The sequence below is a fragment of the Homarus americanus genome, unplaced genomic scaffold, assembly GCF_018991925.1.
Source record: "Homarus americanus isolate GMGI-L3 unplaced genomic scaffold, GMGI_Hamer_2.0 scaffold54443, whole genome shotgun sequence".
NCBI classification, from domain to species: Eukaryota; Metazoa; Arthropoda; class Malacostraca; order Decapoda; family Nephropidae; genus Homarus; species Homarus americanus.
The window spans coordinates 8,237,304-8,255,852 of NW_024750852.1; the positions used below are offsets into that span (position 1 = coordinate 8,237,304).

Sequence of the window (18,549 nt, forward strand, 5' to 3'; positions counted from 1 at the left end):
TGTTGATGCAATGCGAAGTCTTACTGTTTCCTACTCTGAAAGATCTCTTTCAAGGGTTTGGTTAATTGAGAAGAAGGAAGTCATTTGTAAATTCATCTAAACCAGTATTTTTTTGTGAATCTCCTGTGTCTCGTCTCATTGATATGGTGAGCATAATACACGAGTCACTGAAAAAAATGATTATTAAGTCTTAACAAAAGTACCACAGTTAAACATACATTACACATGTTATCTGAATCCTAAAAGATACTTATTAGGTATATTCATAAATATGTAACTGTATAAATAATTTACTGTATATATACAACACAAATATGTAAAGCTTTTAAATTGCTTGATAAATCAAAATCTTGCCTTAAATACAAACAAAAGTAAGTTAATGAAACCAATCCTTAAAAAAAAAAAAAATAAAAACTGTTAATTTCCCATCAGCAAAATGAGCAATAATTGTTTTGAGAATAATCAATGTTGTTACAGGATAAGACTTCTCAACAAAGAGCCAGAGCTTGAATTAGTGCTATGCCAACCAATGGAGGCACTATGACTTTTCTCCTTTGGAGAGATTATGGAGTGAACTACCATAAAAAGGTTGAATAAATAACAATTTGCAAATACAGTACAGTACAACCACAAAAAAAAATTAAATTGTAAATATTTGCTCAGGCATCATTTCCCTTTAACAAAAAGCATGATTATACATTATATAACTACATAAAATGTGTATACAGTACAGTAAATGGAATATATTTTTTTCATATATTGTACCTGTATTCTTATACTCGTACAACAATCATATTTATTACAACACAGTCAAAGCAAATGAATCCATAACAAAAAATATAAAAATCTACCAAAGGTTCAATACAAAAATCAAAGAATATGCAAAATTACAATTAATCTGCTTTAATACAGCAATGAATATTATAAAAGTGATCTGCTTATAACTACTGTACACTCCATTGAGTCATACTTTAGTTAACCTTATTTAAATACAGTAAAATACTGTCATTAACCAAGCAAACCATAATTACAAAAAGATTTCACATCAAATTATCACAAATGCATTCATCAACCCCAAAAATTCAACCTCCAGTAACTGACAACTGCATATTATATACTCAATGCTGAATTGTCATTAAGAAGGTACGTACTATACTTCATATAAATTAAATACTATACAAAATTTCTTATTAATAATATCTAGTAAAAGTGAATCTGCTTCAATGATGTGTAATGTTACTATGTTTACTGTACTTACTATAACACGCATGAATTATGAGAAAAAGGGCAAGAATGATAGTAGGGGTGCATGTTTGACTCAAAAAGATGATGGAGGGGAAATCCGATGTTTAGAAATGACACTGGTTTGTTGAATAAAAAAAAAAAAAGTGTTCCAAATGTCAGTAAATGAGTTTCATGGAGTGTGTGATATAAAAGAAAGTGACAAGTGAATATGAAAAAGGTGATGAAAGTAAAAAAGGGAAGGAAACAGGAAAATTTATATTGATTCGAATTAATGAAATGAGGTGTTTTAGGTAAAGTATCTGGGAATTGATATGATAGACAATGGAACAATGAGTTATGAACCAATTCACAGCAAATATAAGAAAGAGTAGTACAGTATGTGCAAAGAGATTTACACCTACTGTACAACAGTGTCAAAGAAGGCAGAGAAGGGTATATATTGGGGAACAGTTGAGTTGACATAAATGTACAGTAAAGGTGGTAAGTTTAAACTTGGATGTAAAAGGAAAAAGCAAGTTGAAAACAATAATATGAGTATGTGCTCGAAAGAAGTATGTGGGGCTAACAGGATGCAAAGAATAAAGAGCAAGGCTAAAAGAAGATGAGAAATTAAAAAGAGTGTCAGAAGGAATTGACTAGGGTACCATGGACACAGTGAGAATAAGATATGAACACCTAGATAAAATGAGTCCTGTACCTGTATACAGTACTGTACAGTAATTCAAAAGTGGCTGATAGGAGAAAGAAGGGAAAACCAAAAAGGAAATGGAAGGATTAGGTAAAGAAGGCACTAGATGTGAAAGGTTCATAATCAGGAAGCAGTATTATTCATCAATGCTGAAAAAATGGCATTATGTATTTTTTGGAATGGACACCTTGCTAAAGATGATGCTAAGTTGAGTGAAGGAACAGAGATAAACTAGGTGGTTTTCTTGGCACCCAGTTGTGGAAATGGAACACCATTGCAGAATACTGTACATCGATTACAGTTTGTAAGTATGGATGACAGTAAATTAAATGGGGGACTAAGCTCTTCATTTCAGTAATCATACATCACAGAGCAAAAATGTTTACAAGAAGGGAAAACACTAATATACCATTTTCTTTAAAACAAATAAAATAAAATAAATGCATTTATCAGTTAATTTTCCAAGTAAGTTCTAAATGGTATTCAAGATATGACAAAAATGTGACCCAACCCAAGAAGGGACACCAAAAGGTGACTCTGGAGTTTGGGCCATTTTTTATATGAACAGCCCTAAAACAGTAAAAGAAAAACCCATCTGGTATTTACCCCAAATATGCAAAATTGTGGTATTTTACCTGCTAAGGTTATAGTCAATTATCAGATATGGGGTCAGTAAAATTAAGGAAGATGATTTGACAATATCTCTGGAAGTACAGTGAAAGTGGGTCCCACCAGCATGATGGCCCATTAGGGGCAGTGTCATATGGTACACTTACAAGCAATCATTTTTCAGAAGACAAGGAGGCAACATGGCCTGTGCAGTACTACACTTGACTGCCTTTACTACCTCAACTGTGAAGTTAAGTACAGTACCCATTTATAGCTGGGTGAACCTTGAACACTTCCAGTATAGAAGGGAACTAAAAAAAAAAGAAAGAAAAAAAAAGTAATCTGCAGAAAGTACTTTACATGAAAATAGGACAATATAAAACTTCTATCCATTCTCCATCCTACCCTTTTCATTCTACTTCCCCACAACTTTCCATCATCCCACCACACTCATCATCATATACCTGTACTGTAATACTATCATACACTAGTAAGGAGAAAAAATCATCCAATATTGTATAAGGCTACACACCAATGCAAATCCTAAATGAAAATTAATTTTAGCGATGTCTGGTTGTAATAAATATGTTGGGTATAATTTACTGAATATTACGAGTACTTGCATTAGCATATCTTTCCCAAATCCTAGTACTACTGTACTTCCCCTAAAATCATCATTTCATTCATCATCATCACCTGTATGTCTCTTTTTGTGGGTGCAGATAACAGGTTTGATTCATGGACCTGGGGTTCCCCATTTATCTATACCTACACAGTAACTCTCTAAAACAGAACTGGACTTTGGGTACCACTTCTTGTTTCAGACAAATAGTTTTAAATTCAATATCCATCTTGCTCCATTGTGAACATCTTGATTGATACAAATCGGTATTTGATGGAAGGTTATGATACAATGAATTGAAGTTATTTTGAAAAGCAGTTTTATCTTTTAGTTTCTTTGTGCAAGTAACTTAAAAATAACATAATTAAAAGAAAAGATGCATTTCATTGATGTGATACATTCTTACAAGTTAGGCATCTCAAATAAAAAAAATTAATTAAGTAGTTTAACATACAATGTGTACAGTACTGTACTACAATCACAAATGAAAATGTCTAGATTTTATGAATTAAATTTATGAAGTGTTAACAACCAAGTGATATTTTCTTCCTTTTTTCGTTTATGCCATATTAATACTAATTAAGATTCATTTTTTGTTAGTGGTACCTTGTCTTCACCCTGATGCAGCAGACCTTTGGATGTGCTGAAGAGTGTAATGAACTTGAAGTTGCATACCAGTGCAATACATAACAATCCTGTGCATATTGCAAACATGGCCTGAGTAGAGCTAATGATGGTGTTATTGTGCACCAGCAACAGACCAGCACAAGTTATAATATTTGTTGGAACTCTGAACCAGTTCATGATGCCAGCTCTTAAATCTTCAGGAATAACTTGAGACCTTAAATAGCCAATGGCAGGGAAATACATTCCTACAGCCACTTCTAAAATAAGGAAGGCTAAGAAAGACAAGTAAAGATGGTCTGCACCGGTTGAATATATGCATATAGACATAGCAAAGATCGCTAAACAAACAGCCATCATTAATAGCTGTTCAGCTTGGAATTTCTTGGACAGAAGTAAGGCATAAAGAGAGGAGCCGATCATTATGCAAACCATAAAGCTGGCAAAAACCATGCCTAGAGGAGGATGACCAGGTCCTAAAATTGGAGTCCACTGAAATACAAAGATGTACATGTTGGCTTCAAATAAAGATTGAACAACTCCAAGGTAAAGAATTGTTTCTTTAAACAAAATTGACCGAAGACCATCCATGCATGACCTGCGAAGGTCAAGCGTCTGATTACCATAATTCTCTCTCCAAGTTTTTAATATAACGAAACCAGCTACAATTAAGAATGGAATTGCTAACATAAAGGGGGCAACTGGCCCATACCCTAGTGTTTCAGCAGAAATGTTAGAGAATACCCCAGCATTGATGGCAAGTACACCATTCCAGAAAGTTGCTTTAGAAAATGTTACCGAGAGCCACTCATTTGGGAAATCATGAGTTTCTGTATGTTCATATACATACCAGGATTCAAAAGTAGAAAACAGCATTGATGTTGAAATTCCACCAAAGACGCGACCAAGAAAAAGCCAGATGAATTTTGAACTGAGCTTGGTAAGACAACAAAAAGAATATAAAATACAAAATGTGAGAGCCATCTTCTTTCTTCCAAATCTATCAGCTAAGGGTCCAGTGGTGGTTCCAAATATAACACTACTAGCAAAGCCAACCACATAAAGGAGGGCTATTTGATTACTGGCATATCCATAGTGTTCATACAACTTATATACATATGGTCCCTGCAGCCAGTCAGAAAATAATGCCATAAAGTATACCAAGAAAAAAGAATACTGAAACCTCTTAAAATGTGGATTATTAGCAGATGAAATTTGACTTTTCGTTTTCATGGCAAAGAAATGAAAGACCAATGCCACAAGGGCAAGGGCTGTGAAGGAGCCATAGATAACAGAATCCATTATGCTGATGTGGCCCACCAGGGGTGAAGTGATCCAGTTTTCAATCTGCAAAAGATACCTTCTTTAAGTTGTGTAAGATATACAAACATCTATACATTTACAGGAAAAGTAAATACTGTACTGTAATTAAGATTTAAACATTTGAGCTTTGTGATCGATCCATGATGAGAAGTGGATTTAATGGGTGGAAGGGTTAGCCTGAAATATTAAAGAAATAAAGAAACTTATTTCTTCCCTATGTTTCTCTCCCACCTATCAAATCTATTTGAGCTTCAATTAAAGAATTCGATTAATTTTCATTTACAGAAAATAAAGAATTGATCCTGAAATTCCATGTGTAAGACCCAAATACAATAAATAATTTACTACTGTATACAGTTCTGTATATCAGCAGTAAAATAATTACAATACTGTACTGTACTGTACATAATAATGTTCAGAGAACAGTCACCACAAGGAAATCACTAATGGCATATATACTGTACAGTATTTACTGAAGTACTAATACCCATGTAATACACAATATGTCTTTGATAAAGGATTCTGAACACAATACAATATAGTAATTACAAGGGTGAAGGTGATGCACTTGAATGTGGGAACTACAGTGACCTGAAACTGTTAGATGAAGTTATGAAAGTTGTGGAAAGAATGATTGAGAAATCGATAAGGGAATGTGTGTACAGTAACAAAATACAGTTTGGGTTCATGCCAGGCAGGGGACTACAGAAACAATATTTATGACCAAGTAACTGCCAGAGAAATATCTAGGGAAGGAGAAAAAGCTGTACTTTGTCTTTGTAGTCTTAAAGAAGGCATTTGACACACTACCCTGTGGGTGATGAGAAAGTAGGGGCCGAGGAGTGTCTTGTTCGAGTGGTTATGGCATTACAGTATTTAGGAGCTCAAAAATTGCTGTGAGAGTAACTTGTGAGGAAGGTGAGGAATTTGAAGTAGGAGGGATTCTTCAAAGGTCTGTCTTTAGCCCTTTCCATTTATCATGGTACTGGAGGCACTATCATGGTACTTTAGTACTAGACTGCCCTGGGAGTTGTATGCAGTGGTAGTACTGACAGACTGCAGGATTTGCTGATTTTTAAGTGTTCTGTTTACACAAGATCAGCATGTGGCCTTTGCAAGACTGGAAAATTCAACATTGGGATACAGTACAGGGTATATCCCTGAACTGTGTTGGTGAGTTCTGGTACCTGGTGACATGATCAGTGCTGGAAGTGGTGTTGAAGCTCGCCCAATTACAAGAGTTAGAAGTAGCTTGCGGAAGTTTAGAAGTTATTGATGGCAAAATGACCTTCCCTTCATGTGAAAGGAAAGATATACAGTACACAACTGGTGTAACAAGTGTGATGTTGCATGAAAGTGAAATATGAGTGGTGAGATGAGGTGGATGTGCACTATGACACTGAAAGATAACATAAGAACATAAGAATGGAGGAAACTGCAGCGGCCTATTGGCCCATACTGGGCAGTCCCATTTACACCCTACCCCTATTGCTCATATACCCATCCAACCTATGTTTGAAGCTATTCAGCATGTTCGAGTTAATGATGATATTTGGTAACTTGTTCCAGTCGCCCACTACTCTATTTCCAAACCAATGTTTACCTATTTCGCGCCTAAATCTAAATTTGTTTAGTTTAAAACCATTGTTATGAATTCGCTCCTGGTTGGATAGTTTGAGTACCTTTGTAATGTCCCCTTTGTTTAGCCCTGACTTCCATTTATACACCTCGATCATGTTGCCCCTCACTCTACATCTCTCAAGGGAGTGCAAATTAAGATGCTTTAACCTGTCTCTGTACTCAAGGTTCCTAATGCCCGGGATTAGTCTTGTCATTCTCCTCTGAATTCTTTCCAAGGATTCTATATCCATTCTGTAATACGGTGACCCGAATTGAACTGCGTAATCCAAGTGAGGTTTCACAAGCGCAAGATATAGTTTTAAGATGACCTCGCTAGTCTTGTAACTAACACTTCTTTGTATGAACCCAAGTACTTTATTAGCCTTGTTTCGAGCAAATACACATTGTTTACTTGGCTTGAGATTCCTACTCATCATTACTCCTAAATCTCTCTCACAGTCGGATTTCTCAATAACATCGTTGTTCATCTGGTATCTGGTTTCCCTGTTTACATCTCCTATACTGAGTACTTTACATTTGTCCACATTGAATTTCATCTGCCATTTTTAAGACCATTCGAAAAATTTGTTTAGATTTTCCTTTAGTTTTGCGGAGTCCTCGTCAGATTTAATTACATGTCCTATTTTAGTGTCATCAGCAAATTTACTTATGTTGCTGTCTATGCCGATATCTAAGGAAACCTTCTTCAGAGCTAAGAGGTGGCTGGGTATTCAGAGTACAGTATGGTACTGTACCTGTACAGGTACAGTATTGGTGAAGTTTTGCATAGAGGTTAGCTGAGATGGTTAGGGCCTGTGGAGTGAATGGAGAGACTAACAGGGCCTAAGCATAACACTGTCATCATTTGTTTTTTGCAATGCATTCTGGTGAAAGTCCAGGGTTGTTTTCAATTAATATGGTAAAAGTGCATATTATTTTGTGAGAAAGTGATGCTAGAGGGAAAATTTAAAGAACTGACAAAGCAAGATGATGGTTTATATGTAGAGAGGTTTCTGCACTTCTTAAATCAGCACAGAAAACTAAAACACAGTTCGTCAAACTGTACATACCTGAAACATTATTGTACTTTCCTTTTGCTGGTAAAACAAGTCTGTGATATGACAAGCAAATGTTTGGGAACGTTGAGAAGTACAGCTCCTCCCCGACTTACGACCTACTCGACTTACAACCAACCGCACTTACGACCTGCCTCAGTCGTACCAAATTTTTTTGTCAAATTACGTATTTTCGAGTCCCAACGTCAGTACACAGAAAATTTTTTCGTTTGTAATTCACTTTAAAATGGCTGGCAAGCTTAAAAGTGAGATTTTTGTGGTGCTGAGAAGAAAAAGGGACACCCATTTTAGATTTTCTATGTATTATTTAAGCATTTTCGACTTACGACCTGGATTTGGGTCCCTAACCTCGTCGTAAGTCGGGGAGGAACTGTAATGGTTTCTGGGTTCCTTTTTGCTTAGGTGCCTTAGAGATATGTGATTCAACTGAACACTGAGATATCGTTGGATCACTGCTTAAATACATCTTCTGCCTACATGAAATATGCAAATGCTGGTTCACTTAGTTTTAGTCAGTAGAAATAAATTTCTAATCAAATATTTTCAGTTTTCTTTTCTTAATATCAACTGGTAGCTGGCAGAAACATAAAGACGTTTTCCTTACTATTGAAACAGAATTCGGTACACAACAGTTAACTTTTAGAATTTTAACAGCAAATAAAGGTAACTACCATATATAACAGAGCCCTTGTAAATTCTACAGTTACCGTATTTACCTAATGGCCGCCCAAACTAGAGGTAGTCATGCCAAGGTAAAGAGGCCAATGGCCTCTGTAGCATCCCTCCATTGTTCTTAATAGTCTTATTAAGTGCTATTTTGAAGCCCAGTTCTGTTCTCGATTCTACAGCTTCAGCTGGTACATTACAGTACTCCATAGGTCTACCACCCTATGGTGTTAGATAAAAACAAAGATGGCCGATTCAACCCCGAGTTTCCCCTAAAATGCATTGTAGTAAACAAATCAGGAGAGGAGATAGGTCGACTGGGTCAAGAGGTGCACGGGTTTAAATGTGGAGAGGAGGAGAGCCTAGGGGTAGGCCAAGAATGTCATGGAGAGGGGTTATAAGAAATTAACAGTGGAGTTAAAAGCTTGAAAGAGGCTGCATAGACTGTGCAGCATGAAGAACTGCCACTAAGTAATACTACTGTACTGTATTGATTAATCCACAAAAGCAAAGAAAACTACCATAAAATGTTGTTGTTGATTGTAATGACGAGCTAGGACAAGAAAGAATAGTGAGCTTTCATTTCAAATTTAAGTTTACTTGAATTTTGTTTTTCATTTGATTACTTATAATATCTTCTCCAATGTATACAGTACATAAACTCTCCATCAGCTAGAATACTCAGTCCCCAGAACTCTCCAATACCCAAAATGGAAATCTCTCTCCATTCTAGGTCTGTGAACAAGTTTCCGGGGATGAAAATCAGGAGCATTTTCCGGAAAAATTTTAAAATCTCTCAAAACCACTCCATTCTAGGCATGGGAAGAAATTTTTCCAGGAGTTCCAAGAGCGAGCATCATGCACCAATATGTCACCATGTGCCAGGCATGTGGGTAGACTAGCTGCTTGGATTGCTTAGTCTATATTATGCTGCCAATGTGCAAGGCTGGTCCCTCGTCAGCTGCTGTTTTTGCATACAATTTGTGTTGTGCAGTACTGTACATTACTGTACTAGGACACAATCAGCCAAGGATACAGCATTAATGCAGTGTCAAGACATAAAAAGTGATTACAGTTACATATACCTGTACTGTACATTCAGCAAGTGGGAAACACTGGAGTATCTTATCTTTCGTCTTTATTCAAGACTTCTTCAGGTCACGAGACCCACTAATCCCCCACCCCAACTCCACCACAAATGACAGAAGAGCTCATATCCAATGGGTGATGTGACATTGCATCAGGTCTGTTCAGAAACATGAGATGCACAAATCCCCTACCCCACCTTCATCACAAGTGTTAAGATATAAAGAGTGATGTACATTCAGCAGAGTGGACAGTATATGCCTACTGTAGGCTCAAGATGATAGCATCTGCTGGCAAGTACAGTACTGTATATACAATATATTGTACATGTACACAGTGGTGTCTGTGAAAATAAATACAGTACAGCTTTTGTGTTTGTCTATGTGAGATGCCCATGTTAGACTCTTGGGAAAACTTTCCAGTCTTGGCTGTGACACTTGGCTCCATTCAAGCCTCGCATGCTCGCATCACATACAAAAATTTTAGATGAACAATTCAGGATTATTTTAGTAAAAAAAAAAAACTAGAACCAATTTGATAGATTCAGGTATAAAATATATACCTGTATATTTTTTTCATAAAACAATTGAGTCCCCATTATTTTATAGCATTAAAATACAGCTACTCCTCGACTTACGACATACTCGACCTACAACCACCCGCACATACGATCGCCGCAGTCGGTACCAGAAATTTTTCAAATGACGCGCGTATTCTCTTGACCGAAACGTTTCCGTCCCGTACGAGAGCGTCGCGTGGGCTGGGTCGTCTCGTGGCTAAAGTACCCACGCCGTAGAGCGCTTAGTTGGCGTTTGGCTGTCGCTGTTGTAGATAGTGATCGCGCTGTGTACTGACAATATTTTCGTTTCTAATTCACTTTAGAATGACTGGCAAGCATAGAAGCGAGAGTGCTGGTGGTGCTCAGAAGAAAAGGAGACAGTCAATTACTTTTGAGACGAAAATGAAGATGATGATGCAATATGAAAATGGAAAAAACGGTAGCAACCATTTCACGCGACCTAGGCTTCTCGCACGCAACCATATCGACAATTTTGAAGGACAAGGCACATATTCATGAGGTAGTGAAAGGATCAGCACCTATAAAGGGAACAATAAAAAAAAAAGACAAGGTCCTATTCATGAGATGGAAAAATTACTTGTGATATGGATGGAAGATCAGATACAAAAGCGTGTACCCTTTAGCCTTCTAACCCGACAGGCTAAGGTAAGAAGCCTTTTCGAAAGCCTGAAGGAGCAGGCAGGAGATGAGTGTGACCAAAACTTCACAGCAAGTAATGGGTGGTTCCAAAGTTTTAAGAACCGCTACAGTTTGCTAAGTGTAAAGGTGACTGGAGAGGCAGCAAGTGCTGATGTGGGTGCTCCCGAAGCTTTTAAGGAGGAGCTAGATCGTGTCATCGTGGAGGGAAATTATTTGCCTGAGCAAATATTTAATGTGGATGAAACTGGCTTATTATGGAAGCGCATGCCAGAACGGACATACATCCACAAAGAGGCGAAAACATTGCCGGAATTCAAGGCATTCAAGGACCGAATCACACTTCTGTTGGGGTGAATGTAGCTGGTTTCAAGATAAAGCCCTTCATGATATATCATTCAGAGAACCCAGGGGCTTTTAAACATGTCAGCAAGCACACACTGCCATTGTTTTATCGCATGGATGACCCTAGTACTGTTTGAGGATTGGTTCCCGACTTGTTTCATTCCACGAGCCAAGGAGTATTGTCTGCAACAAGGGATTGCATTTAAGATTTTGTTAATTTTGGAGAATGCTCCGGGACACCCACCACACCTGGACGACCTGCACTCTGATGTTAAGGTAGTCTACATTCCACCTAACACTACCTCTATCATCTAACCCATGGATCAAGGTGCTATTGCTGCTTTTAAAGCGAATTATTTAGGTACGACCTTCGCTCAGGCTGTTGCTGCTACTGAAGGTGAGAAAACGCTCAGAGAGTTTTGGAAGGACTATAACATTTTGAAATGTATAAAGAACATAACTGCAGCATGGGATGAGGTTACAGGTCAGTGCATGAATGGAATATGGAAGAAAGTCCTGAAAAGATATGTGAACAGTTTCAGAGGATCTAATGAAGATAAAGTAATTTCTGCGATTAGTAACAAGATAGTGGAGTTGGGTAGACAGCTGGATTTAGAAATTGATAATGAAGATGTTGAGCAGTTGGGTGAAAGTATAGCAGAAGAGCTAAGTAATGAGGATCTTATTGAACTGGATGCACAGAAAATTGCAGAGGAAGAAGAGAGTAAAAATGTTGAAGAAGAACCTGCACCCCCCAAGAATTTTTCAGTGAAATAAATGGTAGAGGCATTTGCTACAATTAATAAGGGGATGCAAATGTTTGACGGAATGGATCAAAATGTTGAGCGTTTTGCAAAAGTTGACAGAATGATCCAAGATGCACTTGCTTGCTACAGGGAGATTTACAATGAAAAGAAAAGGCAAACTGTGCAGTCTAAATTGGATATATATTTTAAGAAGTCCCACATTGCTGTCTCCTCACGCCCCACCAGTGCTGCCTCTTCACTCCCTAAAGATGATCCAATACCTTCAACAAGCAAGTTTCCCCTGTATGCTAACCTGTCTGAAGAAAGGGACATTGATGACCCACCCAGCCCTGTCTCCTCCTCTGCTTCATCCAGTTAATGTAGTCTCCATGTATAATTAAAAAATTATGGGGCCCCGTGTGCATTCAGCTGACTACATTAAAGGTAAGTGCACAGTCACACTGTATTCATTCTTCATTATTGATTACTTATACTGTACTGTATTTCATTTTCGATTTTCTATGTATTATTTTTTGAATTTTCGACTTACGACCAATTCAACTTATGACTTGGATTTGGGTCCCTAACCCCGTCTTAAGTCGACGAGCAGCTGTAGTATGTTTAAGGATCGTTTATTGAAAGAGTCTTGTCGATAATTCATTCAGAATCATTATTGTACCAAATTCATCTCACTGACAAAATTAGAACAGATGTGAATAAAAGTTCATACTGTATGCTTTTTTGCTTGCTGTAAGTATTTTCGCTTGTGTCTGCAGCCTAAATGCAATGGGATAGTGTTTGTCTGTGCTTGACGAGATGCGTAGTTTGGACTCTCAGAATTTTTTCCCAGTACAGTACCAGGAAAAATTCTGGCGCCGCTCCGGGGATATGCGTTTTTTTCTAGGGATGAGAAAGTCATCTCATTACTCGGAAATCTCTTCCTCTCAGAAGACCTCTGTACTAATTATTCCAGCTAACGGAGATATCACAGTATAGTCTCTCCTCGACTTATGACATATTCGACTTACAACAACCCAGACATACGACGGCCATGGCCGCATAAAATATTTTTCACTTTATGTATTTTCGAGTTCATACGTTAGTGATCGCTCTGTGTACTGAAATTTTTTTTTTTTGTAATTCCCTTTAAAATGGCTGGCAAGCCTAAGAGTGAGAGTTCTCGTGGTGCTGAGAAGAAAAAAAACACCCATTTTAGAATTTCTATGTACTGTATTTTTTTTCGCCTTTTCGACTTATGACCAATTCGACTTATGACCTGGTCGTCGGGACGGAACCCCGTTGTAAGTCGAGGAGAGACTGTACAGGTATACATTACTGTATATATAGTACTGTATTCCAGACAAATCTGATATCAAAGTACTCCCTCCTTTTCCCCTCACTTTTCAAATTGCATCATATAAGCAGACTCTGATTTGCAAGAGGGTTATGTTCCTGAATAACCTCTTGTAAATGGATGCGTAGTTCCCATAAACCTTCATTATTAAAGCCGAGATATGTTCCTATGAAAAACTAACTAAATAAATAATTCTTCCAAAATATCTTTAAATAATGCTACAAATGTGTTTTTAACAAATATTGTTAGTGAACACAATAATAAACATAATTGAAATACATGCAGTACTGTAATAATTTGTATCTGTACTTAAAGAGGAGATGAATGAAATTTGAAACAAACTAAACAATATAAATGCTAAGCCAACATCTATTATAATTTTATCACCACATTAATACAGTACAGCGACTCCTTTTACATATATCTAGATGTGACAGAAATGAGTCTAACAGGTCTAAAAGGAAATGTAAAGTGCAAAGTGTATAAAAAAAAAAAAAAAAAAAAATTAGCCTACAAGGTAGTTTCCTTATTACAAGTGAACATATTTTTCATGATTTTGGGATTTTCACTCGTAAATCAAAATACGGGAAAAAATAATTAATTGCAAGTTTTTGTAAATTAAATGCTAATAAATCAGTCTGCCAATATTTGTTTATAATCTTTCCAGCAAAACAATGAAAATTTAAAAAAGTAATCACAAGAAAAATGAATGAAGCTAATGCAGTCTACATGCAAAATTATAATTAAACAAATCAAAGCACCCAGCACCCACACCGGTACAATTCCACCTTACCGCTGACTCGCTTACGGTGTCAGGTACGCTTTTCCCATCCAGGCCTGACATGTTACCTCTGTGGTGGCTGCAGAGAGAGTGAGGGAGAGTCAGGATGTGGCCGGTTCAAGTACATGAGCCACAGGTGTGTGTGTGTGTGGACAAGTGTGTGTGTGTGAGGGGGGAGCTGGGGTTGAGTATGGAGTATGAAAAGCTGAGCCAAGGGAGGTTGAAGGCAAAACTGATTCGTGTACAGGTATAGTATTTTGGTAAATATCAATGCAGTTTTAAGGGCAAAGGAGCAAAAGACAAAAAAATGTACACATATAGAAATAAGCAGTTTTTTAACAAGTTAGTCATGTCCTGAGGATTAAAAGGCAGCTATTTGTTTGTATAAAATCAGTGAATGTTTAATGCATACAAAAATATGTACAGTACACTTTATATTATTCCAGTTTTTGTAAATTATTATCCGAGATATTTTTAGATCATAATATGATAACTAATATTTCAAGCAATTATCAGGTATAATAGAATGTAGTATTAAGTGATTACTAATTAACAACACAAAAACTTTTCATGTAAAACCAGAACACAAACAAAAACATACCCATACACACACATTAATGACACAGATGGGATGTATGGTGTACTCTTTCTCTCGCTTATGTGCATTTAAACACATGTACTGTACGATACTGTTATATGTAATCTCAAAACAATACATACAGTTAACCCTCGTGAAATACAAGATGTTCAGTGTACAGTATATAGCTGAAATTTACATGATCATAATATAAACACACTGTAATCTATAGTAAAAGACGTACAGTATATACACAGTACTGTTCAGGTAATAGTAAAAGACAAGGGTCTGGGTTAACGAACTCTTGTGTACACAGTACCATAACGAACAAAATATATCTGCTGAAGAAAACTTACTACAGTACTTACCTCAATACAGCAATAAGTTAAATCGGTGGATGAACTGCACTTTTGTATTTTGTTTTTCCCAATTTTCTGTAAATAAGAAACTGTCATCCACCCACTTGACAAGAACACCATTGTAGACAAATGCTTCACAGTGACTAATTGAATGAATGCTAAGAATCTGAACGTTGTTCAGTCAGTGACCTTGCTATACAAATCTACCTAACCATCCCGAATATACCCAACATGGTTAACCTAACCTAAAATAATATACTGTGCATGTATCCTAGAACTTGCATCATATACTGTACCTGGTCATGTAATTATCTTTGTGCAACAAACAAACATGGTATTGTCCTCATGCAGATGGCAGAGACCATCTTTATTTACCCCAAGAAATAGTGAAAAAACAAACTATGAAGTGCTGGTCCTCCTCTTGATGTACTTTATACTTGAGGTAAGAAGCAAGTTTTCTCTTATATATATTATCCTTTAGGTAGCGAGTTAACCTGGATCCTTGTCCTTTACAATGTACCGTATTACCAATAAAAGTCCAAAAAACCAACTTGTGAGGATTAACTTTAAGAATCTTAGTTCAGCGGAATATTTACGGTAATTAATTGTGAAGTATAATTTCTTCGCATACAAAGCACATAGAGACATGATTTTAGTGTCATAGATCAGTTTTTTGCCACGTTTTAGCCCACAATTTCCCTCATCCTTCATGCCCTGCCCACTACCGGTGATTTATGAACGCATTTAGAGAAAAAAAAAAAAAAAAAAAAAACAATTAAACTAAAATATGTCGTATCAATTTTATTACTGTAGTTAATTTCATCCAAAAAACAACTGTGGAAAACAGCTTCTAAATGAATTCCACAAGTGCCATCTGGTGCTAAACATCTGCCCCACTATTACCTAAATCCAGTCTATGAAAGGAACCTTCCACCCATTATGACAGTAGGAGTAGTAGCGTTGGTGTCTACCAGTAAGTGGGAGTTATAAAAATTATGTTATGCAAAAAGAAATTATTCGTGCCATTTTGACCTTTTGATTAAGTAAGAAAGGATTTATCTTCTATAGTAATATATCTCACAATTGGTAGTTAGGGAGAGCTAGTAAAACAAGTCAGTGATGTAGTCACAACTAGGACCATGAATGAGACCATTTGTTATTTTAGCCTTTATGGATCACCTGAAGACTAGCCCTCAGATCATTTCATGGTGGATAAACTTTAGTCTGGTTAAGCTTGGGGGCAACTCTACAGGTGAGCACTTAGGGGACTAATCTTCAGGTGGTTCATACAGTCTAAGCTTACAAATATTTTCATTTGTGGTTTCAGCCTCAACTTTAACACACACCTATTTGGAAATTGTTCAAAACACACACACACACACAAAAAAAACATCAGAAAACCATAATTTCAACCAAACCTAAACTTAAAAAAAAAATAAAAATCGCTGCATGACAAATATGATAATACCTAAATTAATACCGGGTCCGACTAATTACCCAAATGTAGCCGCAATGAAGTCAAATAATGGTCCTACATGAATAAATCGGGTTACCAATCACTTCTCGACTAGTATTTGGTGTCACAAAGTAAAAAAAAATTGGAAAACGTAATTTAATTTGAGTTAATAGATCGAGTGCATGTACCGAACCTAACCTAACCTCGACTAGTATTTGGTGTCACGAAGTCACAAAAAATTGGTAAACTTAATTTAATCTCCGTTAATAGATCAAGTGCATGTACCTAACCTAACCTAACCTAACCTAACCTAACCTAACCTAACCTAACCTAATCTAATCTAATCTAATCTAATCTAATCTAATCTAATCTAACCTAACCTAACCTAACCTAACCTAACCTAACACAACACAACTCAGATTAAAGTAAGTTTTCCAATTTTTTGTGACTTTGTGACACCAAATACTAGTCGAGAAGTGATTAGCAGTCCGATTTATTCATGTAGGACCATTATTTGACTTCATTGCAGTTACATTTTGCTACATTTGGGTAATTAGTCGGACCGTTAATACCCAATGAACTTTCCATATGAACTGTTAACAACTATAGCATGCACCAATAATTGCAACTTAATTCCTCCAAGCTTAAATTTATGGTAAGTTACCTTCTTAAGCTTTACTAAATATAGGTTCCTTCAATAATGAATATTAAAGTGACAAGTAAATCACACTAACCGCGAGTAATACATCAACATAAATCAATCAACAAAGTATAGACATTTAGTATTTATGTTTAAAGACACAGCCACTTTAACTTACCAACTCAAATTAAGTATTAGGGGTCAGTCAGTTACAGCTACTGCAGATATATATCAGCTTGACTATAGCAGTGACATCCCAACAAGACAGCAAACTATGAACCACCTGACAAAAGGAAGTGCAGCAGATAACAGCAAAATCATAGGTTAACGACTGCTGATGTATATATATTCTCCTCCTAATCAAAGGGTCAGCCTGGGGTTGGGGTTACCACTTGCCACATCAACACAGCTGCTGGTGTTGTGTACTCTACCCCTTCCCTCTACCCCTTCCCTCCCCCTTTTCCTTACATTGTGTTTAAGCTTTACAGTTCGTTCACTATTTTAGATTTTTCACCTACCAAGTGTTATATGATATATTAAGGCGAATTAGTAATTGTATTTTGATTATACTAAAAAAATAAAATTGTGAGAAAAAGAAAAAAGCATGAATGTCTTTGGTTGTGAGGGATATTTTATTTGTTCATTATTCTTTGATTCCGTCTGAAAATATTTGAAACACATTTGTGAACAATAAACTCTAGAAGAAAACATATTTCGATTCAGATTCTGTTAAAGACAATTACAGCGCTTTAAAGGGAGATAATTGAAATGATTAAAACCTTTTATTATCTTGTGTTACTAAGTCTATAATAAATAAAGGGGCTGAGGTAAGATGCATGAGGCGGAAAGACTTTGACAGATGATAAGCATAAAGATAAACCAGGAATCTAAGGCTCATGATGTTAATTACGAGAAACAATATATTCAAAACATAACTAATTTTCTCGTTCTTTACTAACGAAGAAAAGTATTATCAGCATGCACCTCAAATTTGTCACTGTATTTAACGAAGATGTAATTTGCATTTGACACCAGTGTTGCCAAAATATTTTGTTACCAAACCGTAAGGTTCATCGACCCACAAATAGGGGGAGAGAAAAAATGAGTAAAACGAAATTAAAAATAGAAAAGAGAAAGATTATATTTATCTACACGACGTTTTACACTTCCATAAGTAAACAAAAAAATGGCTTCAATAGGAGCAATTTGAATATAATTATATGGATGCCTGGCAATCTTCCTGCCATTTTCATTATTACTGATGCCATGCACTGATGTCATGAATAGTGTATAAATAAATTCTTACTGTACTATGTACTATCTATTTACTTTAAATATATTTAAGAATGTCACCAAGTTTAGCATCTATGAACATTTATTTTGTTTAATTTATCCGTCGCTAATGTTATTTACTTATTCATTTTTATCGTAATAAATTTTGGTATCATTCTTGAAATATATTAATACTGTGGCGTGTGCTGGTTTGGCTGCGGTAAAAGAGACAATGAAGAAAAGT

General features: G+C 36.3%; 1 protein-coding gene across 4 annotated transcripts; it reads right to left on the bottom strand.

The window, feature by feature from the left end:
* Positions 1 to 274: 274 nt before the first annotated feature.
* Positions 275 to 17,479, bottom strand: LOC121854405 (molybdate-anion transporter-like). Of its 4 annotated transcripts, XM_042349072.1 has the most exons (4): positions 17,212 to 17,479; positions 14,947 to 15,012; positions 14,014 to 14,080; positions 275 to 5,135 (listed from the first exon to the last, which is right to left on the bottom strand). In XM_042349072.1, the coding sequence occupies exons 3-4, from the start codon at positions 14,062 to 14,064 to the stop codon at positions 3,744 to 3,746; spliced, it is 1,443 nt and encodes a 480-aa protein (XP_042205006.1). In that variant the 5' UTR covers positions 14,065 to 14,080; positions 14,947 to 15,012; positions 17,212 to 17,479; the 3' UTR covers positions 275 to 3,743. The 4 variants fall into 4 exon arrangements, with proteins under 4 accessions (XP_042205006.1, XP_042205007.1, XP_042205008.1 ...); XM_042349073.1 differs by lacking the exon at positions 14,947 to 15,012; XM_042349074.1 differs by lacking the exon at positions 14,014 to 14,080.
* Between the last annotated feature and the right edge of the window lie 1,070 nt (positions 17,480 to 18,549).